The following is a 23,603-nucleotide window of genomic DNA, read 5'->3' as shown; positions in this document are numbered from 1 at the left end:
TGACCCCCTTCCCCTGCCCCATCCAGACGTGGGGTGGGGGCTGGAATTCCCCGATTAGTGCGCTGCTCTCTCTCCTCGTACCCACCCACCCCCATTCATTCAGCCGCCTCCGTTTGTCCACCGGGCAGTCAGTCTGTCTGTTCAGCCCCCCCCACCCCCCTTTGTGGGTTTTTCCAGCCAGAGTGATGGAGCTGGTTGCTATGGCAACTGCATCTGTTTACAGGACCCACAGATTTCAGAACCCATTAACCCTTTCCCTTCCCAGGGGAGCCCCCCTCTCTGACCAAGCAACGATTGGCTCAGAGCACCCCAGAGATGTGCCCTCACTATAGGCTCACTTCAGGGTTCCCCCCACCAGCCGCCTTCCCCACTTCCTAGCCTCCTCATTGTCTGTCACCCCTCCTTACCCTATGGCCGCCCAGAGTCCCTCCACTGTCTATCTCTTGGCCTGGCTTCTATCTCCTCACTGGGGGACTATCCTTGGTCTCCACTGCCTGGCTGGCAGCCTCTGGCCCCCTTTACTGCTCTCCCCCTCCCCACCAGCACCCCTCAGGGCCAGGTCTTCTTGCAGAAGCCCTTTCGCAGCACCTGCACTTGCTCATACCTCTTGCACACACCTCTCTGGGCTTTCCTCCTCTGGGAGACATCTCCCCCACCATTCAGCCCCTTCCTCATCTCTCACTCCCCAGGGTCTCACCTGTTTCTTTCCTTGTCTCCCTACTTCCTCTTTCCCTTTCCTGGGACCTGCCTCAGATCCTCCCTCGGCTGCATCCACCTCCCTCTTCCCTTCATCCTGGTACCTTCCTCTGTCGGGGTTCCAGCCTCTGCTGCTTCTATCAGCTGGGGTGGGGGGCGGGCGGATGGGACACTTAACACCCTCACCCCTGCTCCTGCCCTGTCTGTCCCCGCTGCTTTGCCTCCCACCCTTTGACCCTTTCTATCTTCCCTCCTCTGCCTCGCTCCCTCTCTCCATCTTCCACTGATGGACTATCTTAATGTAAGCCAGCCCTCTCATCCCACCCTGGGACCTAGGACAGCGCCATGGCGCAAGGGTGGGATGGGGGTGGGGTGGGCAGGAGAGCTGGGCTCCTAAGGAGGGAACTGGAGGGCCACAGGCCAGGGAATTAGAGCCAAGGAACTCCTGGCAGAAAGGGTGGCTCCAGGACTTTCAGCCCGGCCGGGCCACACTGTCCCATGAGCCCTGTCCTCAGCCCCATCTCAGCAAGCCTCCATCCCACACTGCAGGGTGGGGGCTACCTGGGGACGGGACCCTGGTTATCTAGGAAGTCCAGACTGAATAAGACTTGGGGAGAAGGCCCAAGCTTTGAAGTAACGCTCACTCATTCAGCGAAGACTGACTCAGCACTGACTGTGTCGGCACCTAGTCCACCTGAAACTTAGCTGTGTGATCTAGCAAGTCACTTGCCCTCTCTGAGCCTGTCTACACCAGTGTCCAGAGCAGGGTCTGTTGAGGGGCTGGGGGCATGGTCTTCCATCCACAGCTGGCAAGAGCTAGAACCTTCCAGAGCAAGAACCCCAGATCCCACCCCAGGGCCTCTGTTCCAGCCCCACTGGTTGGTAGGCAGCCCTGGTGGTGAGTGACGTGTGTCAGCTGTCACTGTGGGGGATTGTTTGTTCCTGGGGGCTGAGTCAGCGCCAGGCAGCCTGCGGGGTGGGAGGCACGACACCCGCCGCCTGCTGGTGGTGCCAGCTCTGGGCCGACAGACGGGCGCCCCTTCCATTCCCTGCTGGACCTCATCGCTGTGCCTGCCCAGTCAACGGGAGCTGGGGGAGCATACTCCAGATGGCCTCTGCTGGAAGCCCATGTTCTCTTCCTAGGGCTGTCTGGGGTTTGGGAAGCTTGGGGGTAGGGGACCTGTTACCTCATTCTGGGGCTGGAGCAGAAGGGAGGGGACCCTAGCAAGCACCCCTGTCATCCCTTCTCCCCCAGACCACCTCAGGTGTATCCCATTGTCCCCTCAAACTCCTGCTTCTTCTTTGGGGTACCACCCCCCCCAGACAGATCCCTGACCCTGGCAGCTTGGACTGGAGGGCCTCATGCCTGCAGGCTGTCCCTCCCAAGCACTCCAAGCCTGGGACTGGCCTGAGTACCACAGAGTGGCTAGGTATTTGAACTCCAATCAGAATGGGTTCGAATCCCAGCTCCACCACTAAGTAGCGCTAGTCGGTCACTGAATCTGGGTGCTGGTTTCCTTGTGTGCAAAGTGCATCCGGTTGTTGGGGGAATGAAGAAAGGGAGTGTGTGTAGAGCCTGCTGCCTTCCAAAGACCCCCAGTGTCTGACTACTTTCCATTCAGTACCTCTTGTTCCCATCAGTCTGAAGACATCCGCTTGACCACACTCCTGCTGCTGGAAGCCCTCAGTGGCTTCCCAGGGCTTTGGGGCTGACTTCACCGGACACCTGTGCCTGCCTCAGGCCCTCCAGCCCCCTCTCCCCACTCCCTCCTACTCTCCCACTCTGCTCATGCCTGCCCTCTAGCGCCTGGAAGCTTTGTTCTTTGTACTTGCTGTTCTGCTGCGGGACTGCCCCTCCCCCCTCTTGCTCACCAGGCAGCCACCACTCAGAGTCAAGCCTGGGCCCTGTGGTACCCAGGCTGGGTTAGATGCCCAGCACGGAGCGTTCAAAGGCATGCCACCTGGGTCTCTCCCACGCCCACGGACCTGGTCACCCTGGAGCATAGTTGGCAGTTCTGAGCTTGGCAAGTGGGGGTGGTCCTCAAGGCAGGGGGCTATCCCAGGTCTCTGGCCCCAGTCCTCAGCCCAGGGTCTGGCATAGAGAGGGACCCACCCCCTGGGGTGCCTGCACGGAGCTGCAGTGGACAGGGCATCCAGTGCCAACGGTTCCACTCCAGATTGTCAAGAATGATGGGGGCCTGGGGATTGGACTCTGGCCTCACGAAGGGACGAGTGAGGGGTCTGCAAACTGCCCCGCACCCCTGACAGGCACACGCCCCTCCCCCAGATTATAGCCTTTGACGAGCTTCGGACCGACTTCAAGAACCCCATTGACCAGGGGAACCCTGCGCGGGCAGTAAGTGATACATGTGCTGTGCCGAGGTGTGTCCGTCCGTCTGTCTCCATCTGTAGTGGGCAGGGCTTCGGGTGGAGGTTTGGGAAGATAAGGGTGGGGGGTGGGGGTGCCCCTTCCTCCCTGTCCCTGCCCCCAGTGAACACCTGGTGCAGGTTCGGGGCTCAGGTTCCTCTTGGCAGGGCCGCCTTTGCCAGGTTCTGGGCCGTTGCCGTGGAGACGCGGGTGAAGGTCCTCCATGGTGACGGTCGCCATGGGGACAGTGCGGCTGCCTCCCTGCCGTGCGGAGGCCGCTGCACAGGCTGCGCTGGCGACCCCTGGTGGCCATGGGTGGGGCGGCGGGGGGTGCGGGAGGACGACCGGGCCACCCCAATCCAGCATCGCCACCAACCCCATCTTGGCTTCCCTCTCTCCTGCAGCGGGAGCGTTTGAAAAACATAGAGCGCATCTGCTGCCTACTGCGGAAGGTTGGTGTCTGCCGCGTGCCCTAACCTTCCTTCCCTTTGCGCCCCTTTAATCCACTGGGCCTCCTGGGCTGGGGTAAGAGGCTCCAGGCCTTTCGAGGCCCGTAGGTCACAACAGGGGGCCCTTCCCAAACCAGTGCCATTATAGGACTGGCAGCACCACCTCCACCTTGGAGGGGCCAGCTGTGAGCACCCTTTGGTGGCTCAGCAGTGCAGCCCCACTCTGTCCAGGGTCTAGCAGTGCAGCTCTGGAAAAATACTGGCGTAACGCCCCCTCTGGTGTCGACAGTCGTCCCCCCCTCCCCCCAAGTGTTGTCACTGCCCCTGGCACCAGGCTCCTGACATCTCCCCCATCCCCAGCTGGTGGTCCCAGAGTACTCCATCCACGGCCTCTTCTGTCTGATGTTTCTGTGTGCCGCCGAGTGGGTGACGCTGGGCCTCAACATCCCCCTTCTCTTCTACCACCTCTGGAGGTCAGGGGGCTGCAGTTGGGGGGCGGGGGGGGGTGGGGAGGTGGGGCCCAAGCACTCAGGCCTAAGTACCTGCCCCACCCCAGGTACTTCCACCGCCCGGCAGATGGCTCCGAGGTCATGTATGACGCCGTCTCCATCATGAATGCCGACATCCTCAACTACTGCCAGAAGGAGTCCTGGTGCAAACTGGCCTTCTACCTGCTCTCCTTCTTCTATTACCTGTACAGGTGAGGCAGGCGAAACCAGAGGCGGGCGGGGCAGGGCTGGTGACACTGGGCGGGACTCCAGCTCACCTCCTTGCCTCCCCTGCAGTATGGTTTATACGTTGGTGAGTTTCTGAGGGGGAAGCCGGCCAGGGAGTGAGCCCAGAACGGACCGGACGCCTGTGCACCCCCAGCCCTGCCCCTTGGCCACAGAGGCCTCAGCCCCGGGGAGGGAGGGGGCACTGGTGCCCCCAACCTCTCCACCACCACCCCCAAACTGCTGCTGCGGGGAACCCCGCCTTCAGAGCCCTCCTCCTTGGACTAGGGCTGGGCAGAGCTCCAGACAGACCGGGGCTCCTCTGCCAGCTGCCGGCATGGCAGTCAGCCCCGGAAGGGGTGGGCCTCTGGCCTGGGCCACTTCCGGGAAAACCTGGGCTCTGCTATGGGGCCGGGCTTGACCCTGGATGGTCTGGGCTGCACCCCTCCAACCCCACCCTGAGGCTCCCCCTGCAGGTGGGGGGGTACCCACACCCACCGGGAATGAGCAGGCTCAGCAGGGGGCAGCCCCACCCCTAGTCTGCCCCCACCTTCCAGGCTCCCTTCCAGCCCCTTTCTTGGCTCTGTCCCCTTCCCCCCACCCCTCGTCTCTTGGACCCATTTTCTATGTTGCCTGGAGGAGTCCAGCACCCCCTCCCTGGCCATTTGTGACAAACTCTGAATAAACTACTGCAAACACCGGGCCTGGCTCTGCACCTGGCGGTGGTTGCTGCGGAGGGGCTCTGGCCCTAGGCTTTGTGGAACCCTCTGAGATGGATCCGCGGCCTCCTGGGCCACCCAGCACCACCATCTCCCCTGTCCTGCCCGGAGCTGGGGCTTCCAGCATGGAGAGGCCTGGGGGAATCTGCCCTCCCCCCCCCCCCCCCCCCCCCCCCCGCCGGAAGTAGGGTCAGAGACATCAAGAAATCAAGTTTTCAATGTGTGGACAAAAGCAGTGGGCGGGGTAGGGCGGGGCAGTGGGAGTCACCGGACCAGGTGGAAGGTGAGCCAGTACACGATGAGGGGCTGGAAGGCCGCAGCCCCTAATGGCAGGTAGAGCTGGAGGCGATGTCTGGGCAGTGGGCCCCCGACGCTGTCAGCACTCTGGGCTGCTGTCCGTAAGGAGCGCACCTGGAAGTGAGGAGCAATGAGGCCCAGAGCGGAGCAGAAAGGTTCCAGCTCTGACCTGGGGCGGGGGATGTGCCCCCCCACCGACTCACAATGAAGTACATAAGTGCAGAAGAGGTCCAGGCCAGGGCCACGTAGTACCCGTCGCTGCCGAAGAGCAGGCCGGTCAGCACGCTCAGGATCATCCTAGGGAGGGGGTGGGGAACAATGAGGCTGCCAGCTGACCCCACCCCAGGAAATCTGGCAGGCCAGGACTCAGGACTATCCCTGGGCCGCCAGGGCCTCCCAACACCCACTGCCCTGAGCATTCCTCCAAGGGGGGCTTCAGACAGTGCATCGGAGAGTGGAATTAAGAGCACAACATCTGTCCCAGGAACTGTTTGCAGGTTCCCCACCCCCTAGTCCCTGACAGTGGGGCAAAGGCTGAGCAGGGGCTTCAGTGCACCCAGGGGCCCAGTGGGGGTCACAACCAGGCAGGTGAGCTCACCCCACATATTTGTAGCCGCTGTAAGCCAACAAGTGGAAGGTGCTCAGCTCGCTGTGCACGGTGGCCAGGTAGAAGGCCAGGAGCAGGGCCAGCACCTCCATCATGACCCACACCAGGGCTGTGCTGGCACACAGGCCCAGCACCTCCGGGGAGAACCTGCGGCCGAGGTGAGAGGTGATGAGACCCAGTGCTGGGGGTACCAACCAGCGGGTGGTGAGGGGGTTGGGGCTGACACGGACCTTTGCTGAATGCCCAGCGCCATCCCTGCCAGCAGCACATAGGTGATGAAAGCCATTGCTGTCAGGAGCCAGAGAGATGCCATCAGCTGAGTGCCCATGAGGCCAGCTGCCCCCACATGGCCTTCCCACATCCCACTGTCGGGCTCAGTTCCCCAGGGTGAGCCCAGCCTGCTTCCCGTTTTGGTGTCACCTGACTCTTCTCAGGACCACCCAGCCACCCTTTCCCGCTGCTGCGCTGGGAGGCTGGGCAGTCCCTTGCTGTGTCTAAGAAACAGAATCAGGGACCAAGGCCACTGCCCAGCCCAAATGGGGCCAGACATGTTCAGGTCAGACTCTTAGGCTTGGCAGACAAACCTTGTTGTCCCTGGTATTGGGGCCACGGGCTCAGCTCCCCTCCGGAAGAACCTAAGTGTGACCACACTGCTGATGGGTGGCTCTGAGGGTAGCCTCCCAGGGAGTCCCGGTGCTAATGTCCCCAAAGACGGAGCTCAGGATCTGGAGCCAGGGAAACAGCCCATCCCTAGCAGTTGGGTGGCCTTCAATGAACCCTAAGTCTCTGAGACGCAGCTTCACCTGTGGACAAGGTATGGCAGTTCTTGCTGCACACTGGCTACCAAGCCAGACGGTCATGAGAGAGAGCTCTCCTAGGCCCTTGAGCAGGCTGCTTATCCCCGATGCCATGGGTGGCCTCCTGGAGGGCTGGCCCTGGCATATCCACAAGCCCTCCTGAGATGGCCATGATGGCCTGGACAGCTTGACCACTGTAATCTGGCCAAGCAGATAACGGAGACTCTGGAGGTCTGGGAGAGCTTCCTGGAGGAGGGTGGGTAATGGAGTAGACCTTGGAGAAGTCATGCTGACTGTCGCAGTTAAGTGCTACTGAATGCTTCCAGGTCCCGGCTCAGCCCTTGGGGGTCAGGAACCAGCCCAAGGTTCCCCTAGCTGGGAGTTAAAAGGCTCCAGGCTGAGAGGCCCATGTTCTATGGTCCAAGTCAAAGAAGCAGGGAGGTCTCCCCAGCAAGTACCCAGAAGGCTCTGAAGGGTGTAAGCTCCTCACTGGTCACCCAGCCCATCTGCCAGGAGACGCTGCACAGGAAACCATCCCGAGCAGATCCAGCCACAAACCCCCGCCCAGCCCAGGCTGCGACTCACTGGGGATATAGAGGTCTGGGGCGTTGAGGTCTTGCCGGGGAGGGAGAGGCATGTCACGGCTGTACTGCAGTTCCCAGTTCTGGCAGTGATCAGGGCCGGAGAGGACACAGAAAGGGGAGAGAGGGGAGTTGATGTCTTAGGCAGGATGAGGGCAGCAGTGGGGGTCCCGCCAGCTCACATGGTTGACGGCTCACCTGATGTGTATAGGGGAAGACCAGTAGCCCTAGCTTCTTAGCCACATAGGCTGTGTCCACGGCAAAAAAATACTTGAGTTTGTTCACAGACACAAAACGATGAAGCTGGGTGGGGGGAGAGAGGAGGCTGTGGGCAAGCTGCACCCCCAGCCCCAGCGTGTGCTCCTTCCCTGAGGGCAGCAGGGGGGACCCATGGAAGCCCAACCAAGCCACCCCTGCCCTGGGGCAGGCCACACCTCCTTGTGCACCATGTCCTTCCCTTGGGATGCAATGGAGCTGCCATAGGCCATCGCCACGTTGGCCACTGGGTCCCCCAGCAGGTGGTTGACATTGAAGGCCACATCGGCTCCTGGGACCGGGTAGCCACCTGGCTGGCCAGAGTAACCACCGCTTGTGTCGTCAAAGAGAGGTGAGGGGTCCGGAGCAGCCCGAGCCCTGTGCTTGGAGCCTGCAGGATTGGAGGTACTCGAGTGACTGGCTGGAATAGGAAGCTGGTGCCCCAACCCCACCTCCCTCCCCAGACTGGGCAGCCCCAGTCTTTGGGCAAGCCTGGGGAAGCAGGCCAGCAGAGGGGTGGCTAAGGGCGTCGGAGAGCTTAAGTGAAGGGGTGAATGTGGCCAAGACTGAGCGGAGGCAGCTCCTGAAGGTGGTTTGCCCACCTGGGTGTTCTTAGGAGGTTAGGGAAGATGATCTCTGAACCGGGCTGTGGAGAGTGAGCGGAAGTTGGATAAGGTATTTGGGAGCGCATGCCCACATCCACAAGGGTGAGGAGGTGACTGCTGGCCTAGAGGCCAGGGCAGTGATCAAGAAAGCAAAGCAAGTTGCAGAGGCGGGCCCGTAGTGTCCAAGTCGACCAGGGGACCCCTGGACTGTCACTGCCCTGATCCTCAGGACTGGGCCAAGCGGCTGAAGTCAGGAACGCGTTGGCGAGTCGCACGGGGAAAGAAGCTCAATGACTCCGCCGCCCAGTGGGGGCTGACCCGCTCCCTCGGGCTGAGCGGGGCGCGCCGCCGAAATCTCCGCAGCCTGGCGGCCCGCTCGCCCCGCTCGCCCCGCGCCCCACGCACCGTGGGCTGCGTAGCCCGAATGATACGCCATGGCCGCGACGCTCGCTCTCCCCGAGGGCCCGCCTCGCCGCCTGTCGTGCACAAATGTGAACAAGGCAGTTACTCCGCTCCCGGGGCAAAGACCGAGGCTACTCGGCAGCCCGACACGTCCCTCCCCAGCTGACCGCTGCCGCCAAGTCCGCGGCGTCACGCTGCGCCGCCGCCCATTGGCTCCTGGGCTGCGCGGGCTTACCCCTCGCCTCTCCCAATTGGCTACCGGGCGCTTCCTCACTAACGCGGGTTCGACAGGCGTCAACTTCCGGTCACGGGGAAGGCGGGGCGACCCCAGGCGCCCTCGGATTGGAGAGTGGCCTTTTTAGTCCGCGGCAGGAGCAGCCAATAAACAAGCAAAGGAGCAAAGTGGAGAATTCTTCCTGCGCCTGCGCACTGAGGTGCTTCCCGCTCCCCGCCCCTGCCACGACTACAGCCGACCGTGGCCGTGTGGGCAGAGGCAGGTGGCAGCTGGCGTCCGAGAACCATGCTCCGCTCGCAGGACGTGCTCCAGCAGGGCACGGGGCGAGCGGTCTATGCATAAGCTGCACTCCTCCGGGCTTGCCCTTCTCCGAGCCCTCTCTACTTCCGAGCTCAGTCCGGGCGCGGAGCCCCGCAGTCCGGAAAGTGGGAGGCCGGGCTGGGCAGCGACGTCGCGGTCCTGCGAGCCTGGGATGCTGGCTCCTCCTCCGGCCTTGCTGTGCGAGCGCTGTCCGTCGTCCGGTGCTGAAATGCTCTCCCCCAAACTCCAAAACAAACTCCCTGCCATCGAATCCGTGCTGACTCATAGCGAACCCCGGTGGGTTTCCAAGACTGTAGCTGTTTACGGGAGTAGAAAGCTAAGTCTCTCCAGCGGAGCTGCTGGTGGTTTTGAACTGCTGACCATGCGGATAACAGGACCCTCTTAGGCCTCCCCAGGACTGGGAATCCAACTTAGGCCTCCCTGGGAATCCAGCTGCTGGGAAGGCCTGGGATCTTCCCTCCACGTGCTCCTCCATACCCCCTCTCCCAGATTGGAGCTCAGAAGATCTTAAGTTCCAGAGGTGTATGGTTAGGGTAGGATCATTCAGAGACCTCCCCTGTGGTCCAACCAGGTTGGGAGCCAAGGTTTCTCAATCCACCTCTCCCGAGTCATACTTGGCCCTGTGTGGCTTTCTCCACCTGAGGTTCTCAAGCTGCACTGTGATTCCCAGCCCTCATTTCTCTCGACCCAGGCTTAGTACCCCTGCCCTCCAGGAGACAGCCCTAAGAGGCCTCCCTCCTTACAGGCCTGCCACCTTCTGTGGACCAGGATGGGTCTTTTATAGTTAGCCCAGTGTCCAGTTACACCAGGTGGCCTTCCTCTTCCTGAGCTGAGCCCACGTGGTCTAATCACCATGTCTTCGCTAAGAAGTCCCTTCCACGGAGGGTGTCCTTGCCTCTCATACGGTTATTCTGTAATGCACCCTAGCTTCTTGTCTCTCAGAGGCAGGCAGGAAGACAGGCTGACCGCATGACTTGGCCCAGGGTGGGGATCCTGAGGCCAAGGCCTGGGCCCCAGTCTGCCTGTGGGAAGTTCCAAATGAACAAGGCCTGTATCACTCTCGAACCCCTGTTTTCCCAGAGCCCTCCACAGTGCTTCATACACAGGACTTTTAGGAAACATGCCCCCCCCCAAAAAAAAACCATAAATGGCTAAGGCCTAGGTTTAGTTCTTGCCTCCCACTTCTCCTCTTTAAATGGGGAATGTGTTGAGCCAGGGAAGGAGGTCGTGGAGGTGGTCTTTTACTCCGTGCCTAAAACCCAAACCCAAACAGAACACTCACAGCATCGCAGCCCCTGGCTGCAGAGACAAGTGACAAGGCTCTCATCCCAGGGCAGGTGTGAGGCTCTGAGGCCCTTGTCCACCAGGTGCTTGGGCCTCACTTACTGGGAGGAGGGTCCTCAGCTTTCTGGGCAGGTCCCACTACCCCACACTGTGCAGGCTAAATGTTTGTGAATTGACTCCAACATCTTCCCACCCCCATTCTCAGATGGGAAAATGGAGGTGGTGGGGTGAGTACTGGCCCAAGGTCACACAGTTTTAAGACCCCGAGAGTCCTAGGCCTACCTTGCTGCCCAGAGCCAAGCCACCTCGGCCTCTCACCTCAGTCCAATGAGGCTGATCATGGCTTCCCTAGCTAGCGAGCCTGGCAGAGGGGGCAGTCTAAAAGAGCTGGGCCCTGGGCTACAACGCGGAGGAGGGTGAAGGTGTCCCCCAGGGGTGTCCCCCAGGACTACCTGTCACCTTCCAGGTTCACCTCGCATTCCAGCCCGGCAAGCTCAGGCCCCTGGAAGCAAGGAGTTGTCCAAGGTGGCCGGTCCGCGCGCGCGCGCGGTGGAAGCAGAACCCAGGGGGGCCTGGCCGCTCAGTCCCGGCTTCTGGGGCGGGGCATGCCCGCCGTGCCAGGCGCTGCCGGCGGCGCCGCCGGTGCCGCGCGGGCGGGGTGAGCGGAGGGCGGGGCTGGACCCGCGGCCGCCAACGCCGCCGCCGCCGCGCTCGGGCTCGGGCTCGGCTGGGCGCACTCCCTCCCGGCCGCCGAGCCGCGCGGACGCCCGGGGCCGCGCCGCAGCCCTCCGCGCCCCTATCATGCCCCGGGTGCGGGCCCTGGCCGCCGACGCAGCCGGGACACCATGCCCGAGGGCGGCGAGGGCGGGGAGGCGCCCGCGCTCTTCCCGGACGGCGAACCGCTGCGCGAGGAGGTACGGCGCGGGCGGAAGGGCAGGAGCGCTGCCACACTGGCCGAGGGCAGCAGGGCAGGGCGGTGCGGGGCTGGGGGTGGCGAACCCGGGAGCGGCCTACGGAGGGAAGTCCCGGCGCCCCTGCGGCCGATGACGTCATCGGGGCAGCTCTGCACCCAGCCGGGGTCCAGGGACCCAGGGAGCAGTGTAGGAACAAGGGTGGGGTGGCTGCACAGAAATGCGGGGACCGCGCCACCCCCGACATCCCTTCCTCGAGCATCACCGGTCCTGTGACGTCAGCGCCTGCCCCCACCCCTTCGATATGTCTCGTGGCCCAGCCATCATCTGAGGGACGGGTCAGGCCCCCAGCGCGGCCCGCTGCTCTAGAGGTTCCCCAGGCGGCGCCTGCATTGCAGCAAGGGCTACAAGGACAGGAGAGGGGGAGGGGGAGAAGGGGCACAGGAGAAGGAGGGGAGCAAGAGGAGAGGGCCTCTAGTACCCTTCTCCTCACACGTTCCCCTCCCCTGCAGTGTTGACTGGGGACCCATCCCAGAGGCACAGACCCCAGGGTAGTCCCTCCCCAACTCTAGCCAGGAAGGAGCTGCAGGAGTTTGGGGCCCTGGGTGGGGTGCTGGGGGTGATGGGCCTGTATGTGTGACTGGAGGAAGATAGTGTGACTATGTGCGTGTGGGACTTCAGGCATGTGCACCTCACACCTCGTGCACATGTGCTCCCTAGCTGGGTGAGGGTCTGGGGGTGTCCTGGCATAGATGCACTGGTAATGTATGTGTGTGTGTGTGTGTGTGTGCCCCGTGAGTAGGTGGGTCTCTTCAGAGGAGAGGCAGTCGGACGTGGGGGGTATACTCTTGGTCAGGTGAAGGTCTGGGGTGTCTGTCACATGTGTGCATGCCTGCCCTGTAGGGGGCTGTGCCTGCACGTGTGCATGCATGTGTGCCCTGTGAACAGGTGAGGATCTGAGGCATTGTGTGGCTCGGGTGAGCAGGCAGATATACTACCTGCCAGGTAAGTCTGGTGATGGGCATGTTTCTGAGCATCTGATGAAGGTGTGTGGTATGTGTGTGTGTGTGTGTGTGTGTGTGCACTTCTGTGCCTCTGTGGTGTGGGGTGTGGGGCACGGTTACAAGCTGTCCTGGGCTGGGGGTGGCTACTCTCAAGGCCTGATGGGACAGGTGGCCCCTAAACCCAACTCTGTTGTTTCCAGTAGACTCCCCCTTGCCCTCACCCCCACTGCTTCTTCTCTCACCATGCGCCACTAGGGTTGTGATGGGGACCAGGTTGGTGGTCCTGCCAAGGGCCAAGACCCGAGGACCAGCAGCTATACCCGGCAGCTTCTGCCCCCCCACACACACACACAGATGGGGAGTGGAGGAAGGCCCTCCATCTGCTCCCTACCCCCCAAGACTCACACCTCCCCCGTTCCCAGCTCTCCCTCTCTCTCTTGCTTACTTAAAAGCCTCTCCAGAATCTTCCACCAACTCCAGTGACTCCAAGGGCCCAAACGGGGTGTCGGGGTGACAGCGATCATATTTATTCCCGTGGCCAGAGCCTGTGCTAAGATCTTCACACCCAGCATCTCCTTGACTCCACCACAACCCCAATTCACAGCTGAGGAAACTGAGGCCCAGACAGGATGAGGGACCCGCCCCCGCCTGACAGTAAGTGGTGCCGACAGCACCAGCCCTCACGCAGTCCAGTCGGGTTCCTAAGCCCATGTGTCCACCCCTCCGGCCCCTGCCACCCTGGACCCCAGGCCACCAAAGCCAGGAATCAGGGCCCAGAGAGGGGCAGAACGGGGAAGCAGAACTGAGTCCAGAAGTCAGGTTCCTGAGTGCTGGCCTGGGGCCGTCGTCCCCTCTCCTGGCAGCTGATGGAGTCAAGGCGGAGGCTCAGGGGGAGCTCCACTCTGAGTGAGGGAGGCAGAAAGGAGACCCCTCGGAGCCTCAGTTTCCTCTTCTATAAGACGGGCCCTCACTGCCCTCCTGCTGACGCTGACCCCCCCTCTCTGCCCCACCTCTGCAGCAGCGGCCCCTGAAGCCGTCGCTGGGGAGCTCCCTCTGCCGCGAGTCGCACTGGAAGTGTCTACTCCTCACGCTGCTTATCCACGCCTGCGGCGCCGTGGTGGCCTGGTGCCGCCTGGCCACCGTGCCACGGCTGGTCCTGGGCCCCGAGGCCGCACTGGCCCGTGGGGCCGGGGGCCCGCCGCCCACCTACCCGGCTAGCCCCTGCTCGGATGGCTACCTGTACATCCCTCTGGCCTTCGTCTCGCTCCTCTACCTCCTCTACCTGGCTGAGTGCTGGCACTGCCACGTGCGCTCCTGCCAGGCGCCGCGCACTGACGCCCACACGGTGCTGGCGCTGATCCGCCGGCTGCAGCAGGCCCCGCCCTGCGTCTGGTGGAAGGCCACCAGCTACCACTACGTGCGGCGCACCCGCCAGATCACCCGCTACCGCAACGGGGACGCCTACACCACCACGCAGGTCTACCACGAGCGCGCCGACAGCCGCACGGCGCGCGGCGAGTTCGACTACTCGGCCCACGGCGTCCGCGACGTGTCCAAGGAGCTGGTGGGCCTGGCCGAGCACGCGGCCACGCGGCTGCGCTTCACCAAGTGCTTCAGCTTCGGCAGCGCCGAGGCCGAGGCCTCCTACCTGACCCAGCGCGCGCGCTTCTTCGGCGCCAACGAGGGCCTGGACGACTACCTGGAGGCCCGCGAGGGCATGCACCTGAAGGACGTGGACTTCCGCGACTCGCTCATGGTCTTCGCCGACCCCCGCAGCCCGCCCTGGTACGCGCGGGCCTGGGTCTTCTGGCTGGTGTCGGCCGCCACGCTGTCCTGGCCGCTGCGGGTGGTGGCGGCCTATGGCACGGCGCACGTGCACTACCAGGTGGAGAAGCTCTTCGGCGCCAGCTCGCCCCCGCCCGGCGCCGTGCCCAGCGGGCCCCCGCTCTCCCGCGTGGCCACAGTGGACTTCACCGAGCTCGAATGGCACATCTGCTCCAACCGCCAGCTGGTGCCCAGCTACTCCGAGGCCGTGGTCATGAACGCCGGCTCGGGCGCCTACCTGCGGGGCTGCCAGCGCTGCCGCCGCTCGGTCAGCAGCAACTCGCTGCCCCCGGCCCGGCCCAGCGGCCCCCGCCTGCCCTTCAGCCGCAGCCGCCTCTCGCTGGGCGCCGGCGGCCGGGCCACGCCCGGGGTCTTCCGCAGCCTGAGCGGGGGCCCGCTGGGGCGCCGTGGAGAGGACACAGAGCCCCTGGAGAGCCCACCGTGCTACGAGGACGCCCTGTACTTCCCGGTGCTCATTGTCCACGGCGACAGCGGCTGCCAGGGCGAGGGGCAGGGGCCTCTCTGACAGCCCCCGGGCCCCACGGTGGCACCTCCCCACCATCCCCCTGCCCGTGGGTTTCTGTGCCCCAGTGGTCACAGTCTGAAGCAAACTGGAGACAGAGCAGGCGGGGTGGGGACGGGGTGCTCACCGCAGAGCCCGGTAACTCGTGGGGATGGGGGGAGGACAGCTCCTCGGTTGGTCCCTGAACCAACCCTGGCACCACTGTGCTCCACCCCCTGATCGCAGGTAATCTGGTGTGTGTGTTGGGGGGCGGGGGTCCCGTGGTGAAGAGAGGGCATATCTCTCACGCTGGCCAAGGAAGAAGCTTCCAGAATGCCTAGGATGAGGTGGAGCCCTCGGGACAGCTGTGGCCTGCAGCTGAGGGCTCCCCGGAACACTTGCTGGCTGAGCCCTCCAGCAATTCAGAAGCACAGAGCGGTGGTCTGGGGCCCTGCCCAGCCGGGCTGGCCCCCCTGAAGCTAAAGCGCTGGTGATGGGGGTGCCCACCCACTACCCACCAAAGCTCCCATGTTCCCCCCTGATAGGCCGCTCCCCACCTGCCCTCTCACCCATTGGGGCCTAATTCTTCGAGCACAAACCCCTTTACTCTTCCCTCTGCTGCTCCCCCACATGCTGACCCCCCACAGTCTGGCCTCCTCAGGACCACCTCCCCCTGGAGTCTGACCTCAGCTTGTCCTTGCTGCCAAATTCCCTCCAGTCTTCTCAGCCACATGGACACCCTACCCCACCCCCATACTCCACACCCCAAGCTTTGTCTACCCATTGCCCCAGACTTTTCTACTCCTCACCTTCCGGTAACCCCGGAGGCCAAAGGGCAGCCAAGAGACCGGGCCTCACCCACCACCCTTTGAGCAACCCTTGCTCCTCCCAGGCAGCCCCCTGCCTCTCCCCTCAGTGGGGCCCAGCTTGGGGGCCCCACCTTATCCCAGGGAGGAGCGCGTCATCCCTTCCCTTCCAGCTGGGGCATCTATCCCCTCTCAGGGGCCGGTGGGGGAGGGAGGAGGCAGACAAGCAGAGCTACAATAAATGGTGTAAAGCCACGCAAAGCTGTCTCCGGCCTTCCTGACAGCCAAAGCCATCGGGCCACGGGGCCAGGGGTCTAGGTTGAGTTTTGGGAGGGACACAGAGTGGTGTTACCCTGTTCCCAGGAGCAGGGAAAATACAGTGGTGTGCTCCCTCCCCAGGAGGGCCAGCATGAGTTTCTCTGAGCAGAAAGTGGCTGATTCTGATTCCTAGACAGGGACTGGAGCCTGGGTCACACTTAAGGAGCTGTCCAAGGTTGCTGCCCTCCGCCAGCTCTGGGTTGGGGGAGGGTCCTGAGGACTGGGTATAAGGAATGACTGGTCCCCACTGTGGCCTGTGGCACACATGGTATGCTTCGTCATGGGGGGATAGAAGCCAGGGTGGCTCGAGGACACAGCCGGTAAGGTGGAGTCCCCATCCAGGGCAGTATGTGAGGTTGGGTTGACCAAAGAAACAAACCCAGTGACACTCATTATGTCTGGGGAAAATCTTTATGTCAAGGAATAATTATAACTCCAGGAAATGTCCCAGCCTGGTCCGACTCGAGTCCGATACTGCTCCCTAAGTCCCTCTTCAGACTCACATCGCCACATGCCGTGACAGACTGCAGAAAGATCACCAGCTGGTGGGTACAGAGTCCCATGGATCTAAGACGGATAGAAACGGGGCTGGGCTCCGGCAGCTTCGGGGTCCGTGACATAAAGAGAGGGAGAGGTTCTCCTTAGAAGAAGGCCACCCCTCCCCTCAAGGAGACAGCATCAGGCTTTGACCTGGTGACTCCCCTCACTACACTTGTGTCCGTCTTCCAGTGGACATAAGATTATCTAAGGATCACAGGCAGGCAGCCACGGAGGTCCAAGAAAACTTGCCAGGCCCAAGGGAGAGCCTCACTCGCTGGGAGGGGCCAGAGAGCTTCCTGGAAGTGGCATTAGCAAGTGTGCAGGGTGTCCACGTCCCAGAACCACGGAGTGCTAAGTGCACTGGACAGCAGCTGCGCTCCAACCCCCAGGCCTGGCATCCCCCAGAGAAAGGGCACCCTAATTGGGGCAAAGGTGCCCTGAGGGCTGAAAATGGATAGGATTCCAGAGGTGGGAGAGCAGAGGTGAGGAGGGGGCATGCGAAATAAAAGAGCTATGCCTGGGAGCCCAGAGTTCCTCTCTGACCTGGGGCTAAGGACGGTGTTTGAGCGGGTGGTGATGTGGTCAGGATTTTATGTGATGGCCTAGCAACGTCCAACTGCCTGGGGTGGGTGTGGCTAGAGACCAGAGCTTTCTCTGCCCATCAGCCTGGCTGCCTCGCCTCTTTGGGAGAGAAGTCAGTTCTTTGCTTAGAGCAACTTGGGTGGAAAGTGCTGCTGCATCCAGAGTGGGTGGGGAGGCCCCAAGTGTGACTGCAGCCCCCTCCCACCACCCCCACCCCTGAAGAATTCCCTCTTCTATCATTCCTCTCACCCCATAGCCACCGACTGACCGCTGGCCACTGTCCTTTCTCCTCCTCAAGAGCAGAACCCCAGGTCAGTTGGTGGGTTGAGATGACAGTAAGCCCAGCAAAAAGGCATAAGTAGGTTTCTCTTCAGGGGGCTGGGTTTCCAGGGCCCTGGGACCAAGCAGGTGGGACTCCGATGATCTAGCCTCACAAGTCACACAGCATCACCTCTGTCCCATTCTAGGGGTGCGGCCAGTTCTAAGGGAGCAGAAGACCGCACCTCTCAATGGAGGCTTGGCACCGTCACCTTGTAGGAAGGGCAGGTGGGATGGGACATATAAAAAGATGATAATAACCAGCCAAATGCCACTCGGAATGGCATCTGTGGAGTGGTCTGCCAGTGGGCACCAGTCCTCCTCCCCTCCCTTCTGCCTGCCTTTCCTCCCACGCTCTCAGAGGAAGGGGTCTTGGTTCAAGCGCGGATGCGTTTGCTGATTAGAATGGACGCTATGGGCCCTTAGCACCGGTGCAGACGCTGAGCCAGCCAGGATCCCAACTATGACCTGAGCGACCCTGGGCTGGTCAGGCAGCCTCTCCGTGCCCCACGTCTTCTCATCTGAAGGCCGGCTTGACACCGAGGCTCCAGCATCGCCACACCGGTGAGGCAGGCGCGGGACCGAGCCGTGTTGGTTCAGTTGGGCCTACGGTCGCTGAGTTGTAACCGACACGCCGGCATCTACCAACATCGTTAGCATTTGTTATCTGTTACTCGTTCGTCCATTATCAATGAGCGCGTGGGCCCTGTTCCACCCACATGCGCACACTTGGCCAGCTGCCGCAGAGAGCCTGGTGAACCTGTGCCGAGTTCGGTGGTTCTCACCTTGTCGTTAGTTGCCATCGGGCCGATTGCCGTTGATGTGACCCATGCGGACAGAGGAGAAAGGCTCCCAAGGGTTTTCAAAGCTGGGGCCCTTCAGAAGCAGATCTGACTGTCGCCCGAGACACCTCTAGGTGGGCTCAGCCCTCCCGCCTTTCAGAGGGTCAGCACTTAAGCCTCCGGGGCACCCAGGGATGCCGCTACCTGAATGGTTCTTGAGCTCCGGCTGACACCGCCCTCCGGCATCGGGACCCTTAACGAGGTCCTGAGGGCTGCTTTTGTAGGAGCCCCGATGGTAGAGTGGTTACCCATTGGCTTTGACCTGCAAGGTCATTGGTTTGAAACCACCAGACAGCCTACGCCCTCCCATAAAGAGTTACCGCCTCAGAAACTCACAGAGGCAGTTCGACCCTGCCCTATGGATGGGAACACTATGAGTTGGCATTGACTCGATGGCAGTGAGTTTGAGGGGCACTGACACTAGAGCCTAGAAGACTCCCCATGAAAACCTCCACTGGTTGGCCTCATTGGACTTGGATCCCTTGCCCCCAGAAGGCTCCCGTGGAAGATACAGGCCGCTAGGTTGCTCCTCAAGCCAGAGATAGCTCTGTGGTTCTGAGTCTCTTGCTGGGACCAGGTCCTGGACCACTGGCTCTCTGGAGCTGCCCTGAGGGGGCGGGCCCCTGGGGTCCTTCAGGCTTTCCCTTCCTTCTTAGGTCACACCTCCACCCAACCCCACCCTGATGCCTTCTGCCCTCCAGAGCTCATTGGGTTGAAGTCATCGGTGAGGTGGCCCAGACATAATCTGGAGAGGCAAAGAGGATGTCAAGGACAGGGCAGGCAGGAAGCCACACATCAGAGTCAGCCGCAGCCCCTAGTCAGGATGGGGGCGGTGCCTCTGCCCCTGCCCCATTGGGTGAGCAAAGGCACCCAGGAGACCAGGAGCTCCGGGAAATCATTCAACAGAAACAAGGCCAACAGACCCACTGAATTGAGAGCAGTCAACCGAATGCCGGGGCGGTACTGCCTCTGTTACGGTGCGGAGTTTCCATCCAGGAGGTCTTAGCCAACCCACTTGGAGTGTCTTCAAACACGTCAAACTCAACCCACTATAGCAGCTCTCTTCCCAAGGTGGCTTCCTCCCCCTAGGGCTCCACCCCAGGAGTGGTGCCCCCTGGAAGGTGAACCAAAACCCAGCGGCTCTCCCTTGACCCTCCCTCTCCAACATGTTCAGTTTGTCAGTGGGTCCTGTCTCAGATCGACTTGCCAGCCACCTCTCAGATTTGTTTTCTCCTCTTTGTTCCAACTTTGCCTCTGCCCAGGATCAGGCCAGATGAACTCTGGTGGCAAGGAAGGTATGGGAGGGGCTGCTACCGGCAAAAACCACCAGCAGCCGGAAACCACCAGCCGCTCCACACGGAGAAAGACAAGGCTTTCGACTTCCATAGAGAGTTACAGTCTTAGAAACCCATGGGGGCGGTTCTACCCTGTCCTATAGGCTCTATGAGTTGGGATCAATCCAGTGGGAGTGAGTTTTTGAGTGAGAGCCTCAGGCCATCTTGCTGTGCAGGCCTGGCCAGTACCCTGAGCGGTCTCCCCATAGGTATTCATGCTACATGGCTACTGAGCTACTTCGACATCCCTAGGCTCTTGTGGAGTATCTTGTGGGGGTCTCAACAAATGTCGGACGCATGATTGGTCGGCTTAGTAGTCCACTGAGATTTCCACTTGACCTTCCCTCTGCAATTGTCCCTCCTCCTAGTGTCACTGGAGACCCCTGCACGGGTCAAGAGCATCCTAATCTGTCTGCGGAAGATCCAGGACAACAGCTCTCCCAGTTACTCTGAGCACGATTCCTGAAGTGGATTGGGAAGAAGATAAAATCAATCTGTCATTTTTTTATTGTCAGAGAAACATACAGGAGGCAGCGGCTACTGAAGAAAGAGCAGAGGTGCCCTGTTAGTGATTAAAGTGTGTCTGACCCAAGCCATGATCTCCTCAATTGCCACCTCTAGATAATGAAAAAGAAAACGGATGAAGACTTGATTCCGTTGAATTGTGAAATTGGTGAAGAACATTGACGCTAGGTTGGTGGGGGCCAGGGATCTTGGTCTCACTACTTAAAAAGAATCTTTGGACTTGGCTGGCAATGGAGGGGCTTTTATGGGCAAAGACCACACCAAGGATGAACTTCTGGAAGGGAGGTGGGCACAATGCAGACAATCATGGGTACACATCAATCCCATCCATCTTACATATACAATGAGGCCCTGGTCATTGACTATGCATGAGCCAGTGAAGACCGGGGACACAGAAATTCCTGAGACCTTCTGGATTAACGATGCTCACACACAGCAGGGCCACCTCACACCCCGAGGGACGGAAGTTCCCACAGAACCGCCCTGTCAAACTTGATCACCAGGCATCCCCTCCTGTCTATCCTGCATGCGTTTGTATCGGTCTTTGCTGAAGCAGGTCTTCTCCCTGGGGTCTCTGAGACATTGAAACACACGATCCACCCGAAGGGTGCTGTGTGTGGATTGACATGGCGCCCTCAACAACAGACTCAAGCATCGAAACAATTGGGAGATATGCTATCCTAATGGTTTTTACAGTGACATGAACACAATTGGCAGAGTGGTGGTTAAAAACTATCAGGGGACTTTCCAAAAAGGTGGGGGAGGGGACAGGGCAAATCATTGGGAGAGATGAGAAATTAGTTACTAAATGCAACAGTGATGATCTAACGTGTAAATTCACAATAAAAATTGTTTTACATACATGGTCAAAACCCTTAAATTCTACCCATTGTTTCATTAGTAGAATCATATTTTAAAATTATTATTTTAAACTTATTATACTGATATTATTATACATATGTAATTATGGGGACCTAATTTCTGTAGTGTAAAAATAAATGACTACAAGTATAGAATCAAGGGTCCAGTAAAAATCAGCTACATTTGTTTCAGCGGTATTGCCAAGTAATTCACACATCCTACCATTCAGTAGGTCAATCATATTAAAGAGTTGTCTGAGCATCATCACAATTAACTTTAGAACATTTTCTTCTTTCTTGTATTCATTGTTGTTAGCTCCTTATTCCCCCAAGAAGTCCTTAATCAAGTAACAGTCTCTATAGATTTTAACCAGCCTAGATTTCATATCCAGCGAAACATACCCCCAAACTCAACAAAAACAACAACAACCAAGTGAAACAGAGTAAAACCCCAATGGAAAACAAAACAGAAAATATTAAAAACTAGGACACATTTAAAATGGGTCAGAAGGGAGCTTCACTGCAAAGGCGTTACATTTTAATCTAACTGCATCCGCCCTCAACCACTTTCCAATGCTCTCTGCACAACAGGAGGCGAGTCTCACCCTTGGTCCTGGTCAGAGGTTACATTTAATTGAATATATATATGTATGTATATGAGGGGGCTTCAAAGGGCTCATGGGAAAGATGTAATTGAAAGAAAATGGAATTTTCCCATGAGCTTTTTGAAGCCCCCGTCCCTCCCCAGGGGACAGAGCAGTCAGCAAAGCAATGTAGATGGCGTGTGTTACTTGTGTGAAAACACTTATTTATGGTCAGAATAGCACTTACTTCATGGGGGCGTGACTCGCATTTAGTATTGTCGTTGCTCCTCTCATTGGGTGCAGATTCCAACCTCATTCTCAAAAGGCAGGACAGTGAAGTTGCACCTGGTGCCAACAGAGCCCCACGTTCCCCGGGTCTGTGCTAGTCGGGAGGTGGCTGTGGGCAAGGCTGCTGCTTGAGTCCCCACAGGGTGTCCAGTGCAGAGCTAAAGGGTACCTGGCACCCCAAACCAAACTTACTGCCACCGAGTTGATGCCCACTCATAGCCACCCACTGGGCAGGATAGAACTGCCTCTGTGAATTTCTGAGAATGCACCTTTTTTTAATTAAATCATTTTATTGGGGTCTTGTACAACTCTTATCACAGCCCACACATACATCCATTGTGTCAAGCACTTTTGTACCGTTGTTTCCCTCATCATTCTCCAAAAAAATGCATCTCTTATGGGAATAGAAAGCCTCATCTTTCTCCCTGGGAGCTGGCAGGGAGACCTTGAGGTTAGCAGCCCAGTGCAGCAGGCAGGAGAGACTGGAGCATCAAATGAGAATCAGCACCTGCTGAACTGGATTTAGGGACCCTGCTGGCACCCAAGTCTAGGGTGGGAGTGAGAAAGTGATTATTTTCAAATGAAGTGGTGAGTGCCAAGCTACAGCTTTGTGTGCCCTGGCCGCCATCAGACTGCGGCCACGGTCACGCTGTTCTTCTCAGTGCCCACAGGAGGGCCTCTGAGCTGCCAGACTCACTCTTCTCAGGGAAAACAGCCTCGCTTTGGATTCCCAGGAAAGCTGCGCCCTCGCCCCTGGGAAGGAAGATGCCTAGGGTGGTTTGCAGACCTGGCCATCTGGGCATCTTCATGGGAGCGGGCAGCTATTTGGGCAACAGAAATTAAGACATGATTCATTGTGCAGTTGTGCGCTTTGGGAATGACAACGGGGGTTCGTTTTGGATCGTTGTTCTAGAGGGTGCCGGGGATGAATGCCGACGGGAAGGCAGCGCACGCACTGCCATAGGGTCAATTCCGACTCAGAGGGACCCTATAGGACAGGGTAGAACTGCCCGGTGGGTGTGTAGTGTAGACTGTAATGCTTCGAACTGCTGACCTTACAGTTAGCTGCCCAACGCATAACAACTCACTACACCTCCAGGAAAGGCGGCTAATAGCTAGAAACATCAGCAAGGCCGTCGCCCCCCACCCTCACCTCCACCCCCACCCCCGGCCCGTCTGCCCCCCAAGGGGGAGTGATGGAGAGCAGCGCGCCCGCCGGGGTGCGTGCAAGTCCGTGGAGCAGAAGGCAGGTGGCGTCCAAGGCTGGCTCATGGACGCCCTCTGCAGAAGTTTCGCTGCCCACTGAGCCCGGTCCACCAAACACAGAATCGGGACACCTGGCAGCCGCGGGGAGGGGAAGGAGAGCAGGCACCTGGTTCAGGCACGTCATGGTCCAGGAGAAGGAGTTCGAAGGATCCATGGACCTGGGTATGCCCCTGAGACGGTGGGAGACCGGGGCCTACGGGGGCGGGGCTTGCATCTAAGGAGGTGGAGTCTGTGGTGGGCGTGGTCATGTGATCACAAGAGGCGAGGCCTCAAGGTAGAGGTTGAACTCCACATTCTCAGTGTGGGCGGCCCTGGTGTGCAAGACTCCGTGGGGGAACTCTGGTGGGCGGAGCGTAAGGGGCCTTCGTGGGCGGGGTTTGTAGGAATTCTTTAAGTGGGCGGGCCCTGTGGCTTACTGTGGGTGGGGCCATGACCTCAGGGAGGGGAACGCTGGCTGGTTTACGTGGACGGAGCTCCTCCCCTGACGCGTCGGGTCTGGGGCTCTGCGTGCAGTGGGCGGGGCCTGCGGAGGGGACAGTCTCAGGGTCTCTGAAGAGGCGGGGCTTGTCGTCCGGTTCGGCGGGGCGCGGGGAGGACTCTGGGCAGAGTGTGTGCCCCCAGGAGCCAGTCTCTGCGGCGGCTGTACGGCGGACGTGCTGACAGCACTGGCGGGCGGTGCCAAAGGGCGCAGGCCTCAGGCTGGGCGGAGCTGATGGCCCGGGGGGCGGGGCAGTCGTTCGGCGGGAATCTCTCAGCTGGTAGGGGCGACT

At 60.1% G+C, this 23,603-nt stretch overlaps 3 protein-coding genes across 4 annotated transcripts; 2 read left to right on the top strand and 1 right to left on the bottom strand.

The window, feature by feature from the left end:
• The first annotated feature begins 1,889 nt into the window (after positions 1-1,889).
• CNIH2 (cornichon family AMPA receptor auxiliary protein 2) lies at positions 1,890-4,922 on the top strand. Its single transcript, XM_075548004.1, has 5 exons — positions 1,890-3,052; positions 3,469-3,516; positions 3,874-3,986; positions 4,070-4,213; positions 4,299-4,922. Exons 3-5 carry the CDS (start codon positions 3,916-3,918, stop codon positions 4,324-4,326), a joined length of 243 nt encoding a protein of 80 aa, XP_075404119.1. The 5' UTR covers positions 1,890-3,052; positions 3,469-3,516; positions 3,874-3,915; the 3' UTR covers positions 4,327-4,922.
• A 222-nt stretch (positions 4,923-5,144) lies between these two features.
• On the bottom strand, positions 5,145-8,687 carry YIF1A (Yip1 interacting factor homolog A, membrane trafficking protein). The gene is made up of 8 exons (XM_075545353.1): positions 8,493-8,687; positions 7,662-7,873; positions 7,426-7,530; positions 7,232-7,310; positions 6,080-6,137; positions 5,841-5,996; positions 5,446-5,539; positions 5,145-5,356 (listed from the first exon to the last, which is right to left on the bottom strand). The coding sequence occupies exons 1-8, from the start codon at positions 8,521-8,523 to the stop codon at positions 5,210-5,212; spliced, it is 882 nt and encodes a 293-aa protein (XP_075401468.1). The 5' UTR covers positions 8,524-8,687; the 3' UTR covers positions 5,145-5,209.
• A 2,328-nt stretch (positions 8,688-11,015) lies between these two features.
• Positions 11,016-16,243, top strand: TMEM151A (transmembrane protein 151A). Of its 2 annotated transcripts, XR_012783915.1 has the most exons (3): positions 11,016-11,243; positions 12,697-12,898; positions 13,263-13,390. XR_012783915.1 is itself a non-coding variant. In XM_075545351.1 (2 exons), the coding sequence occupies exons 1-2, from the start codon at positions 11,175-11,177 to the stop codon at positions 14,592-14,594; spliced, it is 1,401 nt and encodes a 466-aa protein (XP_075401466.1). In that variant the 5' UTR covers positions 11,016-11,174; the 3' UTR covers positions 14,595-16,243. The 2 variants fall into 2 exon arrangements, 1 of the variants encoding a protein (XP_075401466.1); XM_075545351.1 differs by lacking the exon at positions 12,697-12,898 and having other exon boundaries at positions 13,263-16,243.
• The last annotated feature ends 7,360 nt before the right edge of the window (positions 16,244-23,603 follow it).

The sequence above is a fragment of the Tenrec ecaudatus genome, chromosome 4, assembly GCF_050624435.1.
Source record: "Tenrec ecaudatus isolate mTenEca1 chromosome 4, mTenEca1.hap1, whole genome shotgun sequence".
In the NCBI taxonomy this organism is placed as follows: Eukaryota; Metazoa; Chordata; class Mammalia; order Afrosoricida; family Tenrecidae; genus Tenrec; species Tenrec ecaudatus.
This window is presented reverse-complemented; position numbering and strand designations above follow the sequence as displayed.